Consider the following 27,519-nt stretch of genomic DNA (forward strand, 5'->3'; position numbering starts at 1 on the left):
CACACAAAGGGTGGAATGATTAGCAGCTAATGGTATATATATAACATATATATACATCTTTCTTTTCCCTTAAAAAAAAAAAGAAACTTCCTTAGGACAGGTTATAAATTGTTATACAATTGGTACTGTATACATTCTTTCTTTTTAATTATTTCATGAAAAACGGATGGATGTGATTTTACATCCGGATATCCCGTCTAGGACAGACTTCAGAGACACGTCTCCTCAGGAGACTTGGCTCAGATGTGAACCCATTTGATTTTGGCGTTAACCCATCGCGACCGCATTTATTGTTTAAGAAGTATCTTATTCTCTCAAGGTGTACTGCTCATCTCATTTAGCCAATGTTTAACTGTTTTACCAAAAAACACTATTTAACCAGTTAAAGTCTCTAGACTTAGTAAGCTGGACCTGAGTTAGGCTGGCCCAGCCACCGTGATTTCTGGTATAGAGGGGCGGGTGGCGCCAGGAGCAATCATATTGGTTCACCAATCTGAGCTCCCTCCCCTGCCCCCCTCCTCCCCTCCCTGGTAGAAAACAGCTTGCAACACTGACGCAGTGTTGTTTTCGTCGACTAAAACCAAGACGAAAAATGTTCGTCGACTACCTTTTTCCACTGACGAAAACTAAATGGAAACTAAATGAAAACTAAGCTATGATGACTAAAACTAGGACTAAATATACTGACAATTTCGTCAACAAATAAAAACTAGACTAAAATGTCAGGAAGGGACTAGTGGACAAGTCATTTTACAATTAGTTGCATGCTGAAAATAGCTCACAACGCTGCGACGCGTTGTGACCTTGTAGATCTGCTATTTTCAGCATGTGTAAAATCAGCCATTACGACGGCATCAAGACCTGCCGAAATACATTTTAGTCGACTAAATCACCTGTAGATTCACCGGTAGTCGACTACAACTAGACTAACACTAAAACATTCCAGGTTACTATAATGTGACTAAATAAGGGAAAACCATTCAAGAGACTATGACTAAAACTAAAATCTAAATTTGCTGCCAAAAACAACACTGCACTAACGTCACCAAATTTCAGTCCCACTCCTAGACCAGGAAATGTGTCTCGTTTACCCAGGCTTTCATTTTTTGAGCCGAATGTGAACGCAAATAAAAACCTGAGTTGGCTCTGTACTCTGACCACCAAAAAAATTGATTAATCGACGTTCAATCGATACGCACGGGAATCGATTTTGAAATAAAACATTGAATAGTCATATAAAAAAAAGCGGATGCTTTTGGTCCGCGAGACGGCCCATTTGGTCCGCGAGCCATGCTCGCGCCTCGCAGCACCTCGCAACGCCTCCTCTTTCCCCCGTGTTAACAACAAGGAAGTCAACTGAACAAGTGCAGCTGCAGTCCCAGTAAAAAAAAATCGAAAGTGTGGTTGCATTTTAAAATACCCTATTTGAATAAAGGTTGTAGGCTACACGAGAGTGAAAATAACCGCTGGGAAAATCCCTAATTGAGAGTGTAGGCAAGCGCACCACAGCTCAGTGGACATTAAATATAGGCTACCATGTTTGATAAAAGTCATATAAAAACATTACTTACACCCAAATGAAAATATAAACTTCACAGATTATAGATCACTTGGAATTATAACAATCTGTTGAGTATTGCCTGAATAATGCCACTAGTGAAATCCCAACTTTTATCGACGCGCCATTGCGCTGAGAACCTTGTGGAGCCTGGCGGTGTTTTACCTATACTTGTGAGGACCTGCTTGGATTCACATGGTGAGTGCGCGCACCGAAAATTAAAAGATCTGCAATCTCATGCGCTGTGGACGCTTGGAGCTTATAGATACACGGAATGACAATAAACATTTCACAGAAAAGCTATACAACTTTGAATTAAAACAATCGTTGTGCATAGGCTGAGTATAATGGCACGAATGAAACTAGGCCTATAGATTTATTTTGGCGATGCGGAGAACTGATTTTGACCTGTTCCATCACTGTGAACTCCCATGCAGCAGAGCAGCTCCTACAGACCCAGACCAAATCTCTACTGAAAACACACCTTTTCTCTTTGGCATTTAATTGCACCTGATCGTAGTATTGTAATTATGTAGCCTATACTATTTGCCTGTGTGTGTGTTTTTTTTTAAATTATGTTCTTTTTGTGCGCCGATGGTGATGCTCCACTTGTTTCAGCCTGTAGGCCTACAGCACTTTGGTCAGCTTCTATTGTTTTAAATGTGCTATATAAATAAAGTTTGATTTAGGCCTATATTGGAGCAGGTGCTGGCAAATAACTAATTACTGTAATGCCATGCAGTGAAGTTGCGCAAATGTCAAATCAATTAGCAAGCGGAGCTGCTCTCATGCACTCTGCACTGTCTGCAGCACAATGACTGCAGATCTCTTCTTAAAGTTTACTTATTATGGTTTACTTTCAACCATAAACCATAATATGATTGACAAACCTTGGATTCTAATTCTTCATCGACCAACAGCGCATGCAGCATGACTATGAGGTAACTTAACTATGTGGGATTTCTCCATCGGCATCGCATCGCTTTTTCCCATGCCTGTATACGCACACTCACAGTCACATTAACTTTATGATCAATCAAATCAACCGTGGTTGATTTTATTTCTGACAAGTGTCAGGCTTGAAGAGTTCATTCATGTTACCGTTCATTTACAATTGACAGAGGAGTTTGGATTATATATTTTTTTATTTTAAGATGGAGAGGTAAAGCCTGTTTCAGGCGCTGTTTAATTGTTAAATAAAAGACCAATCCAATATGCGCTCCTCTCTATCTTCTGCAGCTATATCGCTGTTTTATTTTAAGCCTAATTCATTGTGCGTCAGCGTCACTGCTCGTCTCGCTCTCACGAAAAAACCTGGGTACAGAGGCTAGACCTGAGTTGGCTCTGTACTCTGACCACTCCCCCCTCCCCCCCCCCCCAACTACACCAGTTCTTGCCGGGTTGTGACGCATTGTGAGCTTGTAGCTATTTCTTGCAAATGTTGCCCCTGGTATATGGATGCGGAGGTTAAAAGTGGTTAGAAATTAGTGTAACAAAAGACTATCACTTGTCTTAGACATTAAGCCCCATTTAAAAATACAGTGAAAATAGACGATCTACCACAAGGCTCGTAGATCGGCAAATTGTCCACTATCTTTGAAAACGTTTTTATTTTGGAAAATAATGAACTAAAGTTTGGTAAACACCAACCTATTGCTCTGGACACGGCGTAGGTCCCGTTCACACGCCAGCAGCCCATGAAGGCGATGCAGCCTCCCAGGTCCTCAATCCTCTGCTTCTCATCCTGGAGGGCGGCAAGGCAAAGGCAAAGGTGTGGAGTTGATCTCAGTTATTTCATTAACCCATTTTGGGGGCGGGAACCCCTTTTGGTGTTTTAAGCTATTGAAAAATAGCAGATCTACAAGCTCATAGCACGCCACCGAGTGGCACGCTACGAGCTTGTAGGTCTGCTATTTTTTTTAAACCGTGGAGCAAATCTTTGAATATATATATTCTTTCACAGCGAACATTTTAACTCAAAGCTTTGCTTCTGCTGGTCCCTGGAAAAACATATTTTCAGATGGGGGGTCGGCGGCCAATTACATATAATTTTTTAGGTCCTTGACATGAAATATTGAGCACCACTGATACAGAAACATGAGGTATTTCAGAAAACTGTCAGGATTTAGAAAACATTTTTCTTTTCTTTTTTACGTCAGGCCTGAATGGGTTAACCGTGCGCATTCATTATCATAATTATTATGGGTGACTCTTTGCCTTTTCCTTTGACTCCCTCTTCTGGACTAAGAATTGAGAGCAAACTGCAGCATTGTCGTCATGTGAAGGAATGCACTGCAGGTACAATTAGGGCTGTCACGATTACAAATCTAAGTTGACGATTATTTGTGACACAAATACCGGTAATTGTGATTAACGATGTAATTGTGTTTTTTTATCATTGAACATTAGAACGTTACAAGTTGTATTTCTGTTGACCTTTTAAGGCTTCGGAATCACAAAGTGCACAGGGCAGATAGTGGGAATAGTTGATCTACATTAAGCTTAAAACAAGCTTTTTAAATGTTTTATGTATGGACATTATTCAACAGGGAAACGATTGATGATTATGAAAAAAATAATTGCGATTATCATATCATCATACTATAATTGAGCGAATATCTGAATGTCTGTCTGAATGTCTGTCTGAATGTCAGAAACACCACCTTATCTCCTCATTGCCTGCACCAATCGCTCCCACTTTTCACACAGGCATTGACCATAATAATATGGAGGTCTTAACGAAGCCATTTTTCCAATAAGATTCATAATGAATTTATTAGTGAATAAAAACCCGTTTATTTGTCCGTGGTCTATCTCCAACCGAGCCACACTATTAGCACACATCTCTCCATGCCAAAAAAAATCTGCACGCTCCCAGAATCCAGCTAGGCTACATTTTACCGACGCTACTGTCATATTTACTGTACAGATATTGTTTTTACATCACCACACGATCCCACGGGCAAAGTTGCACTGATCTGCTCCACAGTACACCACCTCAGGCCCCTCCCCCTTTGCACAGACAGGCGATTGACGATTCAAACCACACACGGGTAAAAACAGGCAGGCACCATTGTGGCAGACAGGCAGCTGTTACACACGGCGCATAGCCTACTAAGGTTATTTAACCACTTTGCAATGCAATGTTTGAACGTCACTTCATATTATAACTTCAAACCAAACGCGGGTGACACGCCTGGTCACTGACGACGCGCGTCGCGCAGTTACAGATCTCATCTTTCCTGCACCTAATGTGAAACATTGAATAGCACGGCCACGATCACAACGGAATGATTATCTATCGGGGTGGCTCTGTTGGATCACTTGATATAACTTTTAACCAAACGTGGGTGAAACAGCGTGCAGCCGCGCACGTAAAGAGTGCACGTGCGCACGCACATGGAGTTGACGGATTGATTGAACAACCCTTGCTTAGCACCTCGCTAAAAGCGTGTGCGCAGGCTACTCTGAGGTGGGCAACTACTGGGCACCCACTGTCGTTATAATAGGAACCTTCTGCCCTTGCCTGGCTGGATTAGTGTGTGTGTGTGTGTGTGTGTGCGTGTGTGTGCAGACTACTTTCGCTGTGAGCGTGTGTGTAAACTACTTAAGCTGTGTGTGCGTATGTGTGCGCGTGCGTCATCGCGTGGCCGTTTTCAGTTCGCTATAAACACAACACGAGATACAACTGTCTTGAACATTATAAACCACACACACACAGCGTGAAGTGGCTACAGCGCACGCTCCGTGAAAACAGCTAATCTACAAGCTCACAACATCACAGGTTGCAAAAGTCATGAGTTCTCTCAAGCCAAAGCTCACAATTGAGACCGTTTTGGACGCAAATCCACCTGCAAATTGGATCTGTGCGACTGTCCATATGTGCATGCTCTTGCCATGAAAACGTTTCCCTACCATGCATTTGTAAGAATACTTTCATGTTATACTGCTGTTTTTATTCATAAAAAACACACACACACACAAATATATTATACAAGTTGAAATATATCAGAACGGGTAAGGACTAGTCTGAAATAATTGTGATTAGGTGATTATGTACAATAGAGGGTATGCGTATGCTTAAAGTAAATGGCACATCGAGTGGCAAAGCAACATGCAAAGTGAGTTTAACATTGTTTAACGTTGTTTAATGCAATCAGATTGGACTTCTCTGTTTGGATGCATGGGCTGTCAAGGCCAGAAAGTAGTTTTTTGACACTCAGTAGGCCTTCCTGCATAACTTCCGGGTTTGATGATGATGTCACGTGCATACCCTCTATTGTGTGTGTGTGTGTGTGTGTGTGTGTCTGGCACACGGAGGTGAAGCACCGCATAACGCCAATGTTGTTTTTATGAAATATTAACAACCATACCCGTCGTAACTGCCGTCGTTAATGTAGTTATGTGCAAGATGACTTTGTGTGTGTAAGTGTGTGTGTGTGTGTGTGTGTGTGTGTGTGTGTGCGCGTGCGTGCGTGCGTGTGCGTGCGTGCCCACCTCTCTCTCTGGTTTGTGAGGGTCCATCAGGGTGACGGGTTGTCCCCGTCGGACCAACATGGCCTGAGAGTCTCCCAGCCACGCCACGCTCAGACTGGCTCCCTGCAGCAGCACTGCCACCCCGGTGCTCCCACTGCGCAGGCGCTGGCCACACAAAACACACACTCATTAAACACCTCTTTATCTTCATAATGGAGTCCCAACAACCCACTGTTTTGGAAAAGACGCTCTAAAATATAGAGGGTATGCGCGGGACATCGCCTTACCCGGAAGTTATGCAGCTACGCCTACTGAGTGGCAAAAAAACCCACTACTTTCTGACCTTGACAGCCCACATAGAATCTGATGAAGCTTGAATTATCCCCTTGATATTTTTGTTTTCTAAAAATCCACCATTATAGGCACGTTATGAGCTACTGTCTGTCGAGAAACTTGTGCAGGTGATTATTTTTCGAAATGTCAGAGTTTGCAGAATCGCATGTTTTCAACGATGCAACTCCCTGCCGTCTCCTGCATTATGTACCATTTTGAAACAGGTGGTGTGCAGTTGTGCACTGTGCAGTAGAGGTACAGTAGAGTACAGTAGTTGTGCACTGTGCAGTAGAGGGCTGCAACGGGGGCGGGAGCCCGCGGGACCCAACGTAAATGTTGGCAGGTATTTAAATACCTGTGGGTGGGCGTGGGCGGTGAAGATGAAATCCCGCATCCTCCCGATATACAGATTACAGACTAGAGTTACCTCTCGTCGTGCCTTGCCTCTGAACATGTGATCGGTGCGGTGGAAGGCGGATCTGAAGGCGGCGTCGGGGTCCTTGTGCAGGGCCTTCTGCTGGCTCAGGGCCACGTGGAGGTGGGCGGCGGCATAAGTGGCGGCGTCCAGGCCCCCGTGTCCGTCGAACACGCCGTAATATGCCCGCTCCACGCCGTCCTGCAACACAGAGAGAGAGAGAATGTTGTTAATGGACTCTATGTGCACACACGCCATTTTGGAAACAACTTGGGCCCATTCCCTACTTCCTACACTAGGCACTACCTCTGGTACTAATTAAGGCTCTGTCAAACAGAGTCAGGCTGCTGCTACAGCTATTGTGCATGTTGGGCTTGCTGGAAACACTCTGCTACAAAGTGTCCTTGGGTGGGTTCCGAATGGAACTCTGAGTGTAACTCTGAGAGTGTACAAACTCCATTTGTACACTCTCAGAGTTATATTTCAGAGACCTATAAAGGGTCCATCTGGTTAGAAACTCTCCATCATTTAGCCGGGGACCACCTGGAACCCCCTCAAGGACCACTGGTGGAGAACCACAAATTTAGACGGATCTAGAATAAGCACGACGTAGATTTGTACCTAAAATATCGGTTCTGGTGTGGAGCCCGCTGGCCTAGTGGTCAGTGGGTTTATATCGGTTCTGGCAACATCCAGCGCCGGTTGCCAAAATAGCGGTTCAGCACCAGTATTGGATAAAAACCCAATGGATAGAGACAACTAGTCTCCATTAGACCGCTGTAGTAAATAGCGGTTTAGCACCGGTATGGGATCAAACCCAATGGATAGAGACAACTAGTCTTCATTAAATAGCGGTTCAGCACCGGTATGGGATCAAACCCAATGGATAGAGACAACTAGTCTCCATTAGACCGCTGTAGTAAATAGCGGTTTAGCACCGGTATGGGATCAAACCCAATGGATAGAGACAACTAGTCTCCATTAGACCGCTGTAGTAAATAGCGGTTCAGCACCGGTATGGGGTAAAACCCAATGGATAGAGACAACTAGTCTCCATTAGACCACTGTAGTAAACCTACCTGCAGGCCAAAGAGCTGGTTGAACTCGGGCAGAGACACGTGCTTGTCCTCCATCTTCCTGCGCGTGTTTCTGATGGCGTGCACGGAGCACAGGAGGTAGCGCCCCCTGGAGGAGGATGAGGCAGCCGGCGGGAGGGCGGGCAGGCCGCGGTGCCAGGCCGCCGCCACCTCTCTCAGCAGGTTCAGGAAGAGCCGCTGAGCCGCCTCCGATTGGACCACTGTGGTCAGGTGGGACAGACAGACAGACAGATAAAACACTGCCTCCGATTGGACCACTGTGGTCAGGTGGGACAGACAGACAGACAGATAAAACACTGCCTCCGATTGGACCACTGTGGTCAGGTGGGACAGACAGACAGACAGATAAAACACTGCCTCCGATTGGACCACTGTGGTCAGGTGGGACAGACAGACAGACAGATAAAACACTGCCTCCGATTGGACCACTGTGGTGGGACAGACAGACAGACAGATAAAACACTGCCTCCGATTGGACCACTGTGGTCAGGTGGGACAGACAGACAGACAGATAAAACAAACAGCCAGTGTGGACTAGGGGTGAAACAGTGTACTGTATGCCGTTTTAAATGGCAGTGTTTCTCTAAGCGGGTCTCCAGCTAAAATGTGTTAATATAGCACCAAATTCACATTGCGTGGGCCGGGGGTCCCAGCGGCTCAACACAGCGGCCATGCCCGTGGGGAAAACTGCCCACAGCACGGCACAGCAGGAAAATGTCCCTTTATTTACACTTGTTTGTATGACAATTCATTCGTCAACTAAAATGTAACGACGGGGACACCCGGGACAGCCCAGACGGCAATAGAGCGTCGCGGTCCCGCCCCCTCGAGAGACCCGGAAAAGAAATCCCCATTCATTTCCTCATAGACTTTTCAGAAAGTATTTATTTAAAGACGTTTACGCCGCTGGACAAAGCCAACTCTTGTCGTGACAAATCATGACAACAAACACAATTTTTCGGGCTGAACAAATAAATTAGAAAGACTTTTTTGTTGTTTTTCTTCTTTGGAATTATTTGTTTGGTCGAAAATATTGTGTTTGTTACGACAAGAGTTGGCTTTGTACGACGCTTAGAAGGTCTTTAAATAAATACGTTTTGAAATGTCTCTGGGAAAAATGCATTGGGAACTATTTCCTGGGCCTGGCGTCGTCATGACTGCGACGCTCTACACGGGGTCAGGGTTAGTTCAGTGTAATGATGATGGGGACACTCACACACTCCTTGGTCCTCGTCCCGCTCCGCCTCAGGCTGTTGGGGACAGTGTAAAGGTGAAAGGTCACTCTTCAGCAGCTGTGCCAGCGCATCGTGGCACAGCATGGCACCAAGCGCTGCTGGGGCACTCCTGACCACCGGGGGGAAACAAAACAACACAAACTCACTGTGAATACCCACGTTTTTCCCCGCCAAGGTACTGGGGCTCCTTGTGTGCGTGCTTTGCTTCCTTCAGGCCGCGTTGCCATGTCTGCTTATTATAAGCAACCTTTGACTTGTTCTTTTCTGTAAAGTCCCTTGCAGATAAATTATTGGTAGTTGCTGGTTGATGTTTTTTTTGGGCTTGATTCTAAAGTGTACAGTAGGCCTATTTGCTTCCACATTTCTTTACTTCAAGGAACCCCAGATTAATATGTAATTGTCCACGGACATCCATCTGAACATATTTTGTGCCTTTTTTATTAAAATGTTTAAAGAATATTCAAAATATTTCGATTTATTCTCAATGTGTTTTTAAATAACACATGTACAACCTCACAATGTGTTGATGTGAGCTTGTAGATCAGCATTTTTTGTGGTTGTTTTCATAGACCTGGTCACTTGTTTCTCTTTCAAAACTGGCAACACGGCAAGAGAAAGAGGAACTTATGCACACACAAACGCAATGCATTATGGGCTATATGAAAAAGGTGAATAGAGATCATGGAAATGACACGGCAGCAATGCATGTAGTGATTGATGATGACTCCGAGGAAGACGCAAGTAGCATCGCAGTCGATTTGTTGTATTCGGCAGCTTAATACAAGAGGCATCAATTGTTCCGACCTGCTCCAGTGTCTCTCTTCTCTACATCTAATTATTATGTTGATGACTAGACCTGTGCCCACCGGGCACCGGACTACTTGGGATTGGGAACAATGGAAATCCGGAATGCATGTCCCACCCTAGTATGCAAAGTGTTATATCCGTTGTCATAGCACCCATTTTAACTAATAAATATTTTTTATCCCACGATTTTGTAACCCATTTTTCACCCATGTGTCAATGATCTAATCCTGGGCTCTACACACCCTCCGCCAACCTGGGGAGAGCAACGGACTTGAACTCATGCTTCCTTCATGCATGAGGGTCCAAGTTGCTCCTTGACAGGGGGGAGTTTCCCTGGTTGGACGTGGGAGGAACACATTATTCCCTGGTTGGCGCGTGGGAGGAACACATTATTCCAACCAGTTCCTTTCCCCTCCATCAGGCGCCCCGGCTGGCCAGGGGGAGGCAGTTTAGAGACCAGGATTACTTCATGTTTTTTGTGAGGGTACATACCCTAGGGCAGTGTTTCTCAACCTTTTTTGTCCCAGGGCACACTTTTCATAGCCTAAAAATCTCGGGGCACACTAGATATACGGTTTGTGTATATACTGTATATATACCGGTGTGTATATATAGTAAATATATATATATATATATACTCAACTCAACTCAACTTTATTTATATAGCACATTTAAAACAACCATAGCTGCCACAAAGTGCTGTACAGTACATAGGTAAAACAGTAAGTAAACACATAGACTAAAAACACAGAATACAAAGACAACACACAAAACAAGAAAAGGAGGGGGGGGGGAAGCAAGTTCAGGAACAGAGGTCTCATGCTGTGTTAAAAGCCAAAGAATAAAAGTGCGTTTTCAGTGAGGTTTTAAAAATGGCCAGAGAGGGGGCCTGCCTAAGTTGCAGGGGAAGGTCGTTCCAGAGCTTGGGGGCAGCGATTGAAAAAGCTCTGTCCCCTCTAAGCTTCCGCTTCGCCCTCGGGACCTCTAGCAGCATCAGGTCAGCTGACCTGAGGGAGCGGGCGGGAGAGTAGGGGTGGAGGAGCTCAGAGAGGTATGGAGGGGCGAGACCACTTAAAGCTTTAAAAGTAAAAAGCAGAACCTTGAACTGGATTCTAAAGTTCACTGGCAGCCAGTGGAGAGAGGCGAGGATGGGAGTTATATGCTCTCTCTTACGCGTGCCAGTTAGTAGTCGGGCAGCCGCGTTCTGAATTAACTGGAGCCGAGCAAGGGAAGACTGACTGGCTCCAAGGTAGAGGGCGTTACAGTAATCCAGCCGAGATGGAGGCATGGATTACTGTCTAAAGGTGCTGAGTGGTTAAAAAGGGTTTTACCTTTGCCAGTTGTCGCAGATGAAAAAAGCTAGACTTCACCACTAAGCTAATTTGGCGATCTAGCTTAAAGTCGTTAAAACCTAGGTTGGAGACTGTTGGCTTCACAAACTGTGCCAGGGGGCCTAGATCAAAGGGAGGGGGGTTACCAGAACCATTTGGGGCAAACACCACCACCTCAGTTTTCTTGTCATTGAAGCTTAGAAAGCTTAGGGCTTTAATGTCATCCAGGCAAGAGAGAAGAGCTTTAGGATCAGCGTCTTTCTTCTTTAGGGGAACATAGATCTGATTGTCATCAACATAGAAATGGAACGAAATGCCATGTTTTCTGAGGATGGACCCTAGCGGCATGAGATATAGGGAGAAGAGCACTGGGGCTAAAATAGAGCCCTGTGGAACACCATACGACAACGGCGCCGGGGAGGATTCTGAGCCAGCAGTGCTGACAGACATGGTTCTGCCCGTCAGGTAGGACCTGAACCACCCTAGCGCAGTTCCACAGATACCCACTAGGTGCTGCAAGCGCCAGAGCAGGACGTTGTGGTCGACTGTGTCGAACGCAGCCGTCAGGTCCAGCAGGACAAGAATGACATAGTCGCCTGCATCATTAGCTATGAGGATGTCGTTAAATACCCTAACTAGTGCAGACTCTGTACTATGCCGGGTTTTGAAGCCAGACTGGAAGACCTCAGGGATCTTATGCTCCTCTAGGAAAGACTGTAGCTGGGCATAGACAACCTTTTCTAGTATCTTAGAGATAAACGGCAATTTAGATATGGGCCGAAAATGAGCCAACACAGTGGGGTCGAGGCCTGGCTTCTTAAGCAGTGGTTGCACTACAGCATGTTTAAAACACGTGGGAACAAGACCAGAAGAGAGACTGCTATTTATGATTTTCAGGACCATGTGAGCTATGCTGGGGAAAACCTCTTTAAAGAGGCGAGCCGGGATAACGTCGTGAGGCGAACCTGAGGCCTTTAAGTGGCTGACTACATCCTCCAAAAAGGACAATGTTACAGGTTCGAACGAGCTGAGCACGGCGGGACATGGGACACAGACAGAGGGGTCAGAGGCAGGAGCAGAGATGAGGGCCCTTGTATTTTCCACCTTGTCAATGAAAAAGTGCAGGAAGTCATTACATATGTCAGATGATTCAAAACAGACAGGCTGAGCGATATTAAGAACAGAGTCAATGGTTTGATAAAGTACACGTGGATTAAGACGGTTAGACTCAATAATATTCGCTAGGTGATCTCTTTTTGCCTCTTTGACAGTGTTCTGGTAGAAGAGCCAGGATTCCTTTAAAATTTGAGAAGAAACCTGCAGCTTATCCTTCTTCCATTTACGTTCTGCTTTTCGGCACTCTTGTCTAGCTGCACGGGTTCTGTCATTAAACCAGGGCTCGGGCTTTGCCCTGGGCAGCTTGGATTTCAATGGGGCCACAGAGTCCATTATGGTCCCACACGAAGAGTTAAACCAAGAGCACAGTTCCTCTGTGGGAACAGCCGAGACAGACGGGGCACACAACTGTTCAAAGGCAGCTGAAAAGCGACTAGCAGTGCGGGGGTTAAGAGTCCGACAGAGTCTAGCAGGAGCCCTAGATCTATTCTCCGTACAAGAGAGAGCAACATCAAACAGAACAGGGCAATGATCAGAGAACGTACTATCACAGATCTCTAGGTTAAGAATAGGCAGCCCATATGAGATAACGAGATCTAACGTATGCCCACGTTCATGAGTAGGACCCGACACATTCTGCACCATGTTAAACGATTCAATAAGGTTTAGGAAGTCCTTCACCATCGGTTTATCAGGGCAACATACGTGTATATTCAGATCTCCGAGAATCAACACTCGATCATAGTTGGGCAATATTCCAGCCAGGAAATTGGAGAAATCAGTCACAAAATCCTTGTTGTATTTAGGGGGTCGATAAATGAGTGCACACAAGACCTGCTCAATACGACCCACCTCAAACACAGTCACTTCAAAGCTGGAGAAAGAAGCAGAACATTGCTTGCATTTAATATCATCCTTATAGATGACCGCTGTTCCCCCACCCTGCCTGCCCGAGGGCCGCGGGGAGTTGAAATAGGAACAGCCGGCCGGCAACAGTTCAACGAGGGCGCTGCACTCACCCGCCGCCATCCACGTCTCTGTCACACAGAGGAGATCCAGGGCGCGGGAGCTGAAGAAATCCCTCAGGATAAATGTTTTATTTGTCAGCGATCTGGCATTCACCAGGCCAATCCTGACAGGGGCTGGAGCCTTTGATCCGGAGGAGTTAGGATCGCGGCGCAGCGACCGCAGATTGCAGGGATTCACCCCGTGTTTCCAGAGCCGAGGAGCGCAGGGGCGGCAGGGCTGGAATAGCACCTCCAGGCTAGCAACAGGAGCGAGGCAGGTCGCGCTGGGGACCCGGAGTCGTTGCAGCAGGGCGGAGGGAGACGATAATCCAGGTTTCACGTGAGACAAAGACGAAAAGCATACCCAGGCTTTCAGCTTCACCAGCTTGCCACTCCGTTTGCCACGGCGGCGGAGCCGTTTCCTCCTCGGCGGCGGGGGCCCGACCGGGAGCAGATGAGTCGGGGTTCCTGTTAGGAGCGGCGGCGCGGTTTTTTGTTCATTGTGGTAAAATGAACCAATAATCCTGGCATTTTGTCGGATATCCAGGAGGGATTGGCGATCATACACCAGCAGAGACTTAATCTGAACAGTGCCAAGGCTTAGACACAGCAGAAACACAAACCAAAACGAGAGCAGGAGACGAGCAGCCAAACACACTGGCGCCATCACTTCCGCCTATATATATATATATATATATATATATATATATATATATAATATTAGTGGTCCATGACATGAAATTGTTTGAGAACCACTGCTCTAAAACAACATTGGACAATGATGTTTGACAGTCAGCAATATTGTTGCTTATTCTAGATTTATTTTCTGACTTTTTCGGATTTTCTGACTTGATCTGGCCTGTTAACATTTTCATAGACCTGGTTGCTTGTTTCCCTCTCAGTCAATGTGGCAACCCTGGTCAATGCCGTGTTGACTGTTGTGGTTCTGTATGATAATTTAGCTTAGCACACAACAGCTAGGAGGATGCAGCAGGCTGCTGCCGTCATGTTTAACAGTATTTTGCGCAATTTATGTCCCCGAATTTATGGATATGGACTTATGGCTCCATCGCTGCCTCTTTCTTTAGTAGAAGTAGAAATTTTACGTGTTGCTGACTGTTTACCGTCCCTCTCACACACGCGCGCGCACACACACACACACACACACAGACACACCGCCTCCTGGCCGCTGCAGACCCAGAGAGTGAGACCCCGATATGTATTTATCGGGTTAACGCAGCATGTTAACGCTGATGTGCCCCGAGATTTTTAGGCTATGAAAAGTGTTACTTTCGGACAAATCTCGCGGCACACCTGGACAGATCAAACGGCACAGTAAAGTGCTGCGGTACATAGGTTGAGAAACACTGCCCTAGGGGACACGGGGAGAACATGCAAACTCCACACAAGCCCTTTCGCCAACCCCGCCTCGGGTATGGGCACTGATGACAGTCTGTGTCCCTTTTGTGCCCACATATAAAAAAAAAGTGCACTGACTAAGTAATCAAATGGCAAGTGTCGGGAATTTGGCTGGGGTTGCCATATGGCAATCAATTGGCTCAGGTAGAGCCTGAAAATGGGTCAGGTGTGAGGACTCATTAGGTCCACTGGCAGCGCCTGCCCAGAGCCTTTTCTGGCGCTTCTGGACAACCGTGTATCCAATGCCGGGCACGGTTCTCCAGTTACTTGGACGTACGTGCACACGCACGTACATACGCACAGAGAGTCGGTGCATTTATTGTAAGATTATCAGCAGGCGCTCCGTTTCTCCAAACTTGACCCGGTCCCAAACACTGTTCAGGGGTCTGGCATGAGAACAGCCATACCCCCAAAAACTAAATTGTACACACAAATTGCGCTACAACAGTGTTTAACATTTCAAATTGCCATACTTCGGCGACCATTGCACCGATCAGCACAAAATATAGAATATACGATTCGCAACTATGGATTATTATGCCATCGATAACTTTTTCGATTAATCAAATAATCTGCTTGGTCAATAAACTAATACATCTTGACCAGTAGAATTACTGCATCGATACAGACTCCGGCATACTTGCATGGAGACTGTAATATCAGTAAGTGTATATTCTGTTCCTCAATAACACCCACAGGGTGCGGTTATTACACCGATAATACTGTTGACACTGTATTGATATCAGTGTATTCTGTCGATGTCGCAACAACACAGTGACTGTGTGTATTTGTTTAGGCTAAGGGCGGGATAATGCAGGGGCACTGTGACTGTGTGCAGTCGTTTGTGTATAGGTCGGGATACTGTGCCAGGCGTATAGCCTACTGGTACCTATCGTTTTACAATATAATGTGTATTCATATGCTTAATGCATTCCGTGCAGCTTCCGCCTCCAGTTTACCTCCCAGAGTCCCAGTCGGTGCCTGGAAACCTGGAAAGGTTATACGTGACTTGACGTCTCTGTGTCATCCTTCATTTTTAGAATCCTTGAGCAGGAGAGCAGGGAAACACGGGAAGCACGGAGAACAATGGCTGCTATACAGGCAGGAAATGATGTCGTTCTGACGGGAAGTGCCCAAGAGGAGGAGTGCAAGTGAAGGGACACACACGGGCCCATGTTTCCTTGCTTCTGTCATGACTGAGGACCTTTCAGCTTATTTCCTTTGAGCCGAATGAGGCAAGGGATTGGTCTTGGATTCAGCAGTGTGTGCGTGTGCATGTGTGCGTGCGTGCGTGCGTGCGTGCAGACCGATTATGTTCTAACGCAAGGCCAAACAGCTGCATGACAAAGGAGTTACTGGTCTGTAATTCAGAGAGCATACAAATGGAACCAAAAGGATTTTGCATTTGTACGCTCTCAGAGATCAATAAACACTGAGGATTCTACTACAGTGTAGATCGGGGTGCCAGAGATCATTATATGTTACAAATCAAGATGATCACAAGTTTACAGGTGCGAAGTTGGTGAAATTCGTTTTCACACAAGCTCCATCATTTTGTTGTTTTCCCCCTGGTCACAGTTAGGGGGAGAGCAGGGAGAAAAATGGAACAGTAAATATAACTATAAAACTAATAAACCTAAAAATATATATAATACGATAATGAAGATATTCTACAAGACCATATATATGTATACAATATGTATATTAGGTTAAACATACTGCAAGGTGCAAAAGTGGTAAACCCATCGGTAGGTGCACAGTGGCAGGTATGTACTGTAAATACTGTACAAGGTCGTCAAGTGACCGAAACGTTCCTCCTTTAATAAATATTCTCTTGCACCGTCCGAGCAGATCGACAGTGTGCGACAGTGCGGGCGTATTTTTCTATTTTATTACTGATGTGCACGTGCCTACGCACCTGCTCCTAAAGGCTCATACATAGTCTGGATTTTCAGTGATTAGGTGACCACCGAACTCACAACATGACGTCACAGGCCTCGGTGAAGAGCAAACCACCGCCACCGCCGCAGCCCTTCTCTCTGTTTTTACTCACCACCGTCCAACGGTTATTTCAGCTCCGGTGGTCACCTGACCACCGGAGCAGGTAAATACAGGTAAATACAGTATCCACAACTGTTAATGATTCTCACATGCGTTTCCGATTGGTTGCTGACACCTTTTCGAAATGTATTGAGTGACACCGTCAGCCTGTTGTGAATCAAGCCTGAGGAAGGTCTCACGGCCGAAACGTGGCTCGAATCTATTAAATATAAGCTCTTCAACCAGAAAGTGGCAGTGTGCGGGTATCCCTCCTTCTCCTACCTGTATACTGACTTGTCGCCTATACACACCTGCTCTAAACAGAACCGGGTGTGCGGAAGACTTCTCTTCATACATATCCACGGGGGAAAATAAAAAATGGTAAATGTATAAAAGGGGGGTCCAATGTGGCCTTATGCATATCAAATTGGTTTCAGCTTCCTTGAAATTAAAAACTTTGAGAATCACTGATTTAAATTCCCAGGGTTGCTGTGAGCAGTTTGCCCCTGCGAGTCTATGCATGATACTGTACGTATGCCTATGAATTGGACTTTAGGCTACAACAACATTGCGGTTGAGTTGAGTTTGCATGGTCTGCCCCAGGAAAAAAACCAAACAAACAGAGTCTTGGGGCGGTAACAGGCCTGGGTATCAGGATAGTATCGATTCTGATTCTGCTTATCAATTCAGGAGCTAAATGAAGTAAATAGCATGTTCTATTACTTGTACAAACAATTTATGTAATTGATTTTTTTTTATTACAATTGATTTGTTCGATTAACTGTTGCACCTCTACCGAGTACGATATGACCACATTGCTCAGTGAAAATAACAGCTTTTCAACTGAAAAACACAAAACTTGTATTGTTGTGTGTTGCTTCATTACACAGATGTAAATCATTCTCTGTTTCTACAGGCAGGAATGTGAGGAATGCAGATTGCACCACACACACACACACACACACACACACACACACACACACACACAATTTTGTACTGTTCAAACCTTAACCTTGTAATCCCCAACACTAGTGGCATACAATAACAAGTAAAACTATCTCCTCTTATGCCTATATGTACGGAGATCCCTGATGCCATCAGTATGGTGTCATAGTACCGACATCATAGAAAGTACTATGATAAAGAAAGGGTAGTGCACTGTAGTGTGACAATGGGTAATTAAAAACATACTAGACCGGTGCCCGTTAGGCACTGGCCTACTTGGAACGATGCAAGTTGGAAATGAATGCAACATCCAGTAATTGTGTCTGTGTCCCTTTCATGCCCATATATGGAGTTCTTTGTCAGGCATACCCAAATATGGAGTCCATGCTGATGTCAGAACAGGCCAGCTCCATAGTCGGTGGGGCGAACGGTGAAAGATTTCCATCCATACCGGCCGAGCTACACAGAGCGTGTGTGCAGATTTGCTCCACTGCCTCTATTTGGGGAGACAATATGTGTGCGTGGGGGCATACGCACATACAAAAAATAGAAGCGATCTTAATTTTAGACTTTAGAGCGTGCGTATCCGGGGCCCACACTATCCGCGAGCTACCCGCTGCCAGGCCTCGTTATCGTTGCTGTCGGGAGGAAACCCCCTAACTCCATTTATGAGGTTTTTGATTTTTTTTAATAAATCAGTGCTATTGAACACCCTTTATGTCTGTGTGTTGTTTGGAAAATATTGAACCAATGGAAAGTACTAGAAAACACTTGACAAAACCTCTTAACTCTATTGGACCCTCAAACTGTCTGCTAAAACAGCTAACTCCACCACCTCTCTCCTTCTCATGCAAGTAATTGACAACATATAAACTCACAACACCAACTCTGACGAGACAGTATTGCTTTGTTTTGAAAACATAAGGTTTTCTTAATTTCCTAAAAAATGTATAACTTTAGTTTCCTGAAAAATGAACAATGTGGAGTCAAGAGGTTTCTTCAGCAGAGATATAGTATATATTATACACTATTATACGTTGGCTCTTTCCAAACGCGCTGTACAGTGTACACGTGCAGTAAATTCCATGCACAAGCACGCTCGGTGTAGCTCGGCCGCCGCACACGGCACCACTGAAACGACGAGTCTCACCTGGCGGCCGTCAGTCGCAGGCCGAGCTCCAGGCTCTCTCCGGGAAGCTCGTCCAGGCTGAGCGTGTTGCGACTCAGCGGGCAGAGCGGCAGCGGCTCGCCTGGACCCAGAGCCGCCGGGAACTCCTCCAGGAAACGGCCCAGGAAGGACTTCATCATGGCTGCTTCCTCAGTGCTGTCACCCATCCCCCTGGGGCTGCCTGCAGTCACCGTTACATTTAAGGTCGATGATTCATTCATTGTCACGCAAAAATAATCGCGGTTAACTATTTAACCCAAGTATAAGACCTGAGATCAGATTCTACAAAATGCCTATTCTAAATCATGAAAAACATTTCAGTGGTGCTCAAACTTTTTCATGTCAAGGACCCCCAGAATTATCTGTATTCAGCCGCCGACCCCCAGTTGAAAATGTCTTGTACCAGGGACCCCCGCCGGAAGCAATGATTTGTGAAAGAATATATTTACATTTTTTGAGATACATTTTCACAATTAATCAAAAATAGCAGATCTACAAGCTTGTAGTGTGGCACTTGGTGGCGCTATGAGCTTGTAGATCTACTATTTTTCAACAGCTAAAGTTTAAAATAATGGTTAAAGTGGTTAAACGCTAAGGTGACACAGATGCGTGATTAATGTTTGCCTTTTAGGCACCGTAATCAAACATTGCATGTGGCAAATATCTTAAATACCGGTATAGAAAGAAATTGACATCAATTATTTAATAATTTGATATATTCAAAAAAAGGAAACTAGCAGACATAGCTGATCTACAAGCATAGATCATGCAATGATCTGTTATTTCTTCTATTTTTTTGGAAAATGTTAGTATGAACATTTTTCTACATGGAAACGATTATTACTATTATTATTATTATGCAAAATAATTGTGATTATCTAAAATAATTGTGATTAGGCGTTCATGTTATAATTGGGACAGGCCTACCACCAGCTCCTGAAGTGGTTACAGCGGGAAATGGAAAATTGTGGAAAAAATCTAATCATATAAAAAAAACTTTTGTTCCCAATCCCTCAGGCACAAATGTCTGTTGAGTCCCTCGAGTCCCTTGTCTGTCAGATTGGGGACAACACAACACCAAACAAAACTGAACCTGGAACACTATACATAGGCCGTATTGTGAGGTCCCTTTTCGTTCAGTTCCGTTCCCACGGAAGGGGGACTACACATTTTCTTCTCCATAAAAGAGATTTATAGGTAGAAAGTCCAAATAAAATAGTTCTACTCGTGCCATTCTGCAGTATTTTTGTGGTCAGTGGTCAAAGACGGGACTATTTCTTACAAGGCGTAATAATATGTGCAAGGGGAGTGGTGTGGTTTTGGTCACGTGGACCAATCGCGTAGCAGCTTTATTCCCTTGAGTATGCGCGTGACGTCATCGTATGCGGAAGAACTTTTTGTTGTCCATAGCAACCTGATAGCAAATCACTGTTGCTGCCTTGCTGCGCTGTTTTCATTCACTCTAAACACAGCGCAAAAAAAAGTAAAATGGGGAAAGAGCTGTTGTGCGATTGACTGTACAAACAGATTAAAAAATAACTCGGAGCTATCCTTTTACAGACTGCCGAAATGTAAAGAAAAAAGAAGTAAATGGATCGCTGCACTTCGCCGTCATGTTTCAGGGCTACTGGAATCATAGACACCGACACATGGATTTGCGGGTGCCACTTTGTGTCACTGTCAGGACTCAGGTATGTTGCTTTTTTTGTAAAACCATACGTTCAATGTAAAAGGGCCTTTTCACACAATGTCCCGTTTTAAACGAACCTAACGGAGTTCTCTTCTTGTGGACCAAGAAGTGGATTAACATAGTCCGTTCCCCTGAAAGAGATAGTAATCACTCATCAACATGTTGTTACGTGTTTCTACACACACGGACTCTGTGGAAAGACTTGTCCTTGATGTTAATGTTCTTATTTTGATCAACACAAGCAGTTACTGAATGTTAAGTCTACATGTTTTTTCTCAGAATATCGTATGACACTGATTTATATGACACATTAAGAGTCCACTGACTTGTACAGTGGTTATCAAACTTTTTTTTGTTTTTTTTCAAGGACCCACGTAACTTTTGATTGTTATTGCACAAATGGATCCTTAAGGTCTGTAACTTACTCTGAGAGTGTACGAATGGAACCAAATGGACCCATAGTGTCAGAGTTACAGACCTGCATGTGTCCATTTGTACACTCAGGCTGTAAGGGTCCATTTGGTTCCATCTCTCAGAGTTACAGACCTGTAAGGTCCATTTGGTTCCACTCTCACAGACCTGTAGGCTTAAGGCCTAAGAAGGGTCCATTTGGGGTCCATTTGTTCCATCTGTACACTCAGTTACAGACATGCAGGCTAATCCTCTCTCACTCTAATGCCAGACTGGCATTAGAGTGAGACACTGGCATTGCCAGTGTGTGCCAGTGGTCACCCTTGGCACCCGTGGTTAAAGCTGCCTACCCCTGCTCTACACCAAACTTATTTGCCAAAATAGCCAGTCTACAAGCTCACAATGTTGTGAGCTTGTAGATATGCTATTTTCTGCAAATGTTCCCTCCAGAATAGGTATGCTATTGTTCCAGTGGTTAATGTAAAAAAAATATTCTCACAATGATTTGGCAGCCCCGTCCCGTTTTGAGGCTGATGTCTGAAACAGGACATATGTGAAAACACCCCATATATGTAAACAAATTAATATCATATTTCTAGTAAATGTTTTTGTTGTTTTTGTTATTTAAGGGGAAAAGAGTGATGATCCTCTACATCCTGACTACGTGCCAAGATTATTTGGTTTCACCTCCATCACTGATCGAAGTACAGCAGAGGTACAGACTGTTGTTGAAGTCCCAGGCATTGGGGTCCAGACAGAGGAAACACAAAATGACTGCCTCATTACATGAACAGATTAAATCTTTAAATGCTGAATGTCAATCACTTAGGGATAAAGTCAACAAATTAGAAAGTGAGTTGAAACATCGTACTCTTGATCCTTCAGAATTTAATGACAGCAAAATGAAATTCTTCACAGGACTACCAAATGTAGAGACTTTCATGTTGTTGTTCAATTTTGTGTCACCAAGTTTACCACCTCCTGCAAAACAGTCACTTAGTGATACTCAGAGACTTCTGCTTACACTGATGAAGCTGCGCCTCAATCTGTCTGAGGAACTTTTAGGTTACCTCTTTGGCATTCACCAGTCAACTGTATCTAGACTTTTTCACCAAATGGGCAAACTACCAAGCAGCAGTGATGAGACGTTCTCTGACTAGTAGGATGTGTGCTCCTTCACCCATTGGCAGTGGATGGGGCATGGAGGATGGGGAGTTAACAGTAACATGGATGACTAGAAATCCTGCCCCTGATAGTGGGTTGCAGGTAGTCCACTGTAATTGTAAAAAGAAAAAAAAAGAAAAAAGTGAGACTGAAAGATGTTCATGTATGTCTTCAAAACTGTCTTGCACTGATTTATGTCACTTCCAGGACTGTGAAAATGTGTCAAAGGAAACAGAAGAAAGGTACATGGGATGATGACTGATGAAAGTGATAGGGATGAGTAACCCAACATGTTACCATGTAGGCCTACTACTTGTTTTGTTCAAGAATTATTAAGATGTTAAAGAATTGCCACACTGCCTACATCCATTTAAATGCAATGCATAAATGCAAACAGCACAGACTACTTACACAGCCATTGTGATTGTGATGCATTTGTATGCTATTTTGTATTTTCATATATTTCCTTGGCAGGGGGGGGGGTGGATGTACAAATGACAGATGCTGTGACACTTTGCGGTACTTGTAAATAAATAAATGTTTCATACAATTATGTTGTAATCATTCTGACCTCTAGTGCTTTATTTTTTAGTCTTGACTTGTGCATTTCTTGCATTATTCCAATGTAGGGGACGTGGTAACATTTGGATAGATTTTCTGCCATTTTGGTTCAAGGTGCCCTGATTTTCTTTTCTACCTTTCATTACACAGTAGGTTGAGACATTTTCTATGTATGAAACATAAGCTTTTGGCACAATCTACTGTGTAGGTTTCATTGTACTGTGTGGCAAACACTTAAGTTGAAGCATATTGTTTAACAAATATGCTACATTTCATGATCAAAATTCACATATGAGTAAACTAAAGGCACCAATACTTGTTTCAGATGTTAAGTATATGCATTTGACATTTGAGAAAGATTTTGTGTTGCCAAAAACACATTTTACAAGCAAAAACAGCAGCACAAGATTTTCGTTTTTTGGTTATACACTGTTTATACATTTATGGCTTGTGACAAAATACTGCAGAATATTATGAGTAGAACTTTTAACCCAAAGTCTAGAAGGGTATTATCTATGAAAAAATTCATTGAATGAGTAGTTCCCATGACATGGGAACGAAACTCATTTTCTAAGCACTTTTTCATGGGTCCCAACACGACCTAACTGTGCGGTCAAAACTCATGAGTGGAGCATGAATCTTCAACAAGACACCAGACAACTACATCTCCCAGAGTGCATCAGCTGCAAGATGGCTGCTGGTGCTCGTTTGGTTGATTGAACACCTGTTAAAGGCTGGTGGTGGTGACTCTCACAAAAAACAAACAAGCAAGCTGAAGGTCTACCCAGGAGCTCTACCCCAAAGGTCTGTTATATTTATTCAACTGCTTATTCTACTTCTGCTTAATGTGGTTAAAATCAGGCTAATTTGTGTATTTAGTAGCTTCAACTGCTTCAGTCTGAAATGGGGAAGGAACACATTAACTTGCTTGAGAGTTGGATTTAATTTATGTTTAAAAGTATCTCTTTACAAAATGAGACCAAGTTAGAAATGTGGACAATTCATGTTAAAGGTTTAAAATGCCTTGTTCAATTAGAGCTGATCTACAAGCTTAAAGTTCAGCTATATTTTTCTTAAGTTATTCAATTTAAAATACTAAATGTTTACTTAACTTGAATAATTTATTAAAGGTTACAATTCAGAAATGTTTAATTGAAAATGACTAATAATTGGGTAAAATGTCGACTTTATGAGTTAATTTAAGACTGTGTTAAAATGTCGACTTTATGAGTTAATTTAAGACTTTACATGTTGGCATTCATTGTGTGAAAACACTATAGTTAAACCACTTTGTCTAAAAGACGTTTGATTATTTATATATATATATTAAATGTTTAAAATCAACCATGTTTAAAAAGAACTTGTTTTGAAAAGATGTTTATTGTTTTGCATTGTTGTTAAAACCTGTTTCTTTGTTTTTGAAGGTTTTCAACCTTATTGATGAACCAACCAATCAAGTCAACAAAAGCAACTGCAACTGAAACTGTGCAAAAAGTTGAAAAATAAAACTTGACTTTGAGTTGGACATTGGAGTTGAGTCCTTTACCTGTCATTTGGAGTGGAAGTGGGGTTTGACTTTACACTAACAGTACTAAAGGATCTCCCTCTCCTGGCTGGAGAAATGGGAGAGAGTAGACCCGTGTTACTGAACAAACTCTGAACTGTCTGAAGCAATGATTAGTGGAGCTGCTCAGTGGCCAACTGGCCAACCGTATCAGTTAATGTGTGTGTCTGTGTGATTTGAGAAGTATGTTTTTAAAGTGTGTGTTTGTGTGATTGTGAACCCGCGTCTGATTGTTGTGAAGCAGGGCATTGCTGAAAAAGAGCACACAGTACCTATACTCTGGGTATATAATAAAAGGTAAAAAGAGAAGCTGGGCCCAGGCCGTAGCGTAACGGTCTGGGCACCGGACTGGTAATCCAGTCGCAGTGTGCCGCGGGTTCGACTCCCGGACCCGACACGGCCTTTACTGCATGTCATCCCCCCCATCTCTCTCCCGTTTCCTGTCAGCCTACTGTCTGTCCCTTCAAAAATCAATAAAAGGTGTAAGCCGCAAAAAAATATCTTAAAAAAAAAAAAGAAAAAAAAGCTGGGTTGTAACTGTAGTTTGTTTCACGTGCCTGACTGTGTATCCATCTCTTTACTTGCATTTTGTTAGTTATACTACAGTAACTATGCAGATATGTATGCTTGTTAAATGTGGTTTATTAACATACCGCAGCTGACCATAACTGCAAATGCACATAATGTTATTTTTAGATGGCATGTTGTTCCGACAGATGCTAGGTTTGATGTTTACCTGGTTAATTAAGGCAAGCACTCAATTGTTTTTTTGCACTCCACTCCACTGTACAAAACACATTACCCTGTCCTTTGTTGAACGGGATGCATTTTTTATTTGAACGCAATTACGCAGCCAGAAGTAACTGTCTCATCATGATCCAACAAACTACAAACAAAAGGGGCACAGGGCCCTCAGGGGGGCTAAACTGGTTCTCCTCCTACCTAACCGACCGGACCTACCAGGTTTCTTGGAAAGGTTTGATATCATCCCCCCCGAACCCTCCTAACTGGGGTCCCACAGGGATCTTGGCACCATCATCTCCGCTCACAATATATCTTATCCAGGGCTGCCATATTTCAGAAAATGTCAAGAGTGAGACTCTAGTGTCTTAATGTGTGCCAAAAAAAATGGCTTTTTAATGTCGATTTGGCCCGTTTTAACGTTGATATTTAACCTTAACACTGATGTCTTCACCTCCATGCCAGCTGCTCTCCCTGCACTGACAGCCTCCTCATGCTTAAAGTAGAAATGAAAAAGATATCTATCTATGCTCCTCAGACCCAGCCAGCCAGCCAGCCACACACATAGTGCTCAGACCCAGCCAGCCAGCAAGCCACACACATAGTGCTCAGACCCAGCCAGCCAGCAAGCCACACACATAGTACTCAGACCCAGCCAGCCAGCCACACACATAGTGCTCAGACCCAGCCAGCCAGCAAGCCACACACATAGTGCTCAGACCCAGCCAGCCAGCAAGCCACACACATAGTGCTCAGACCCAGCCAGCCACACACATAGCTCCGTAAGGGAGTGGTTGCACCACTCAAAAAATCTTTAAAAAACTGAAGAGGCTACTGGAGATTGGAGAACCTGATTTGGACATGATCTGATGCAGGACAATGTCACTATGACAGAAAGAGAAGATGGGTCTGGCCACATTCATTCACCCCATAATCTCAGTGGAAATTGGGGAATATGTCAGAAAACTGGAATGTGTTAAAATTCCTTATTTTTACATTTTCTTAGTTCAAACACATCTGTGGGCTCTCTCTCTCTATGAACAGAAACAAGTCGCGATACGGCCCCTCCCCCTTCACTTCACTTCACACACACGACTTTGTCCCTATAATGTGCACGGGCTATGGCACCGTTCCACTTCCTCATATCACGCAAGAGACGCCACACACCAGTATAGAAGAGAGATAGTCACAGGTCACTTACTCACTTGTTGTAACTTGTGGGGGCTATATTGTCTTCCATGAAAAATATTTCGAAGCGATGTTAAACTCTGCATGGCTCATTTCCATGCGTCACACAGTCAGGGACCCTGCTGACGATTTGGTCCACTGTTTACCCTCCTGCATATATCAGCGCTGCATGCAGATCGGCTATTTTACCGTTTGTGAGGAGCGTGCGTTATTACGCGGCGGAGCCGCAGAGAAAATTGTTATTTATCATTATAATGCGTGTGAAATGGCATGTGTGGCGTGGTGCGTGGTAAAGGGTTAAATTGCGTGACTGTCACACTCAAAGGGTGAGACATGGCAGCTCTGTCTTATCACTGCTATGCCACTCAGGTGGAAGGGCGCATCACTGCATGCCTGGCTGACATCTCAGTGGATGTCTTCTAACCACCTCAAGCTGAACCCAGACAAGACTGAGCTTCTGTTCTTCCCTAAAGCCCTGCCTCATGCAGGAGGTAACTATCTCCGTAGACAACGCCCTGGTAACGTCTGTCCGACTGTCCCGACAGCCAGGAACCTTGGTGTTGTCCTGGACAGTCAGCTCTAGTTCAAAGCACACATTACAGCTGTCACTCGATCCTGTAGGTTTACACTTTATAACATACAACGAATTAGACCGTTCCTCACCCAGGACCAGGAGTCAGCCCAGCTCCATATCCAGACATCAGTCGTGTCAAAACTTGACTATTGTAACTCCCTTGATCCTTACTGGCCTATACCGGCTCACTTCACACAGAGTGTGATTTTTATTAACTCAAATCTTTGCTTCTGGGGGGTCCCGAGCACAAAACATTTTCAGATGGGGTCGGCGCCCCATGCATATCATTTCGGGGATCCTTGAGATGAAAAGGGTTGAGCACCTGAAGTATATTTTATACCATACAGAGGAGAAAATGTGCACGGCAAACAGACGAGATGATGTTCCAAGATGTTGTTTATTCAGAGTCCACAGCACAGCAGTAAAGCATAGCATAAGCTCACACAGGAGCCAGAGCCAGCTGACCACAAGTCGTGACCAGCCTCGACTGACTAACCCAGTTACACTCAGAGTACAGGTATTAAGTACAGTTTCTCAAACTAAGTTGAGAATGTAGGCGTGTTCACTGTTCCTCTGAAGACCCATTGATCAACCATATGCCAACACCAATTCTATTGTTACACAAATTGCAGCAGGAACAGACAGTAAACCGTAAACAAACCATCTCGACACCCTGATT

At 44.2% G+C, this 27,519-nt stretch overlaps 1 protein-coding gene and 1 pseudogene across 3 annotated transcripts in view; one reads left to right on the plus strand and one right to left on the minus strand.

The window, feature by feature from the left end:
- ppm1f (protein phosphatase, Mg2+/Mn2+ dependent, 1F) overlaps positions 1–27,519 on the minus strand; it is a 35,116-nt gene that overhangs the window by 6,523 nt on the left and 1,074 nt on the right. Inside the window, exons 2-7 of one of the 2 annotated variants that reach the window (XM_083783899.1) lie at positions 18,930–19,124; positions 9,096–9,223; positions 7,862–8,079; positions 6,795–6,983; positions 6,056–6,199; positions 3,209–3,302 (exon numbers count right to left, since the gene is read on the minus strand). In XM_083783899.1, the coding sequence (XP_083640025.1) occupies positions 3,209–3,302; positions 6,056–6,199; positions 6,795–6,983; positions 7,862–8,079; positions 9,096–9,223; positions 18,930–19,114 (958 nt within the window). In that variant the 5' untranslated portion in view covers positions 19,115–19,124. Of the gene's footprint in view, positions 1–3,208; positions 3,303–6,055; positions 6,200–6,794; positions 6,984–7,861; positions 8,080–9,095; positions 9,224–18,929; positions 19,129–27,519 lie in introns of both variants that reach the window. The other variant, XM_083783900.1, reaches the window with a different exon arrangement.
- LOC310871781 lies at positions 20,561–22,208 on the plus strand (annotated as a pseudogene). Its single transcript has 3 exons — positions 20,561–20,638; positions 21,215–21,218; positions 21,678–22,208. The product of its transcript is annotated as an uncharacterized misc_RNA (transcript).

This window comes from Protomyctophum parallelum (assembly GCF_964188405.1).
Source record: "Protomyctophum parallelum genome assembly, chromosome: 15".
NCBI classification, from domain to species: Eukaryota; Metazoa; Chordata; class Actinopteri; order Myctophiformes; family Myctophidae; genus Protomyctophum; species Protomyctophum parallelum.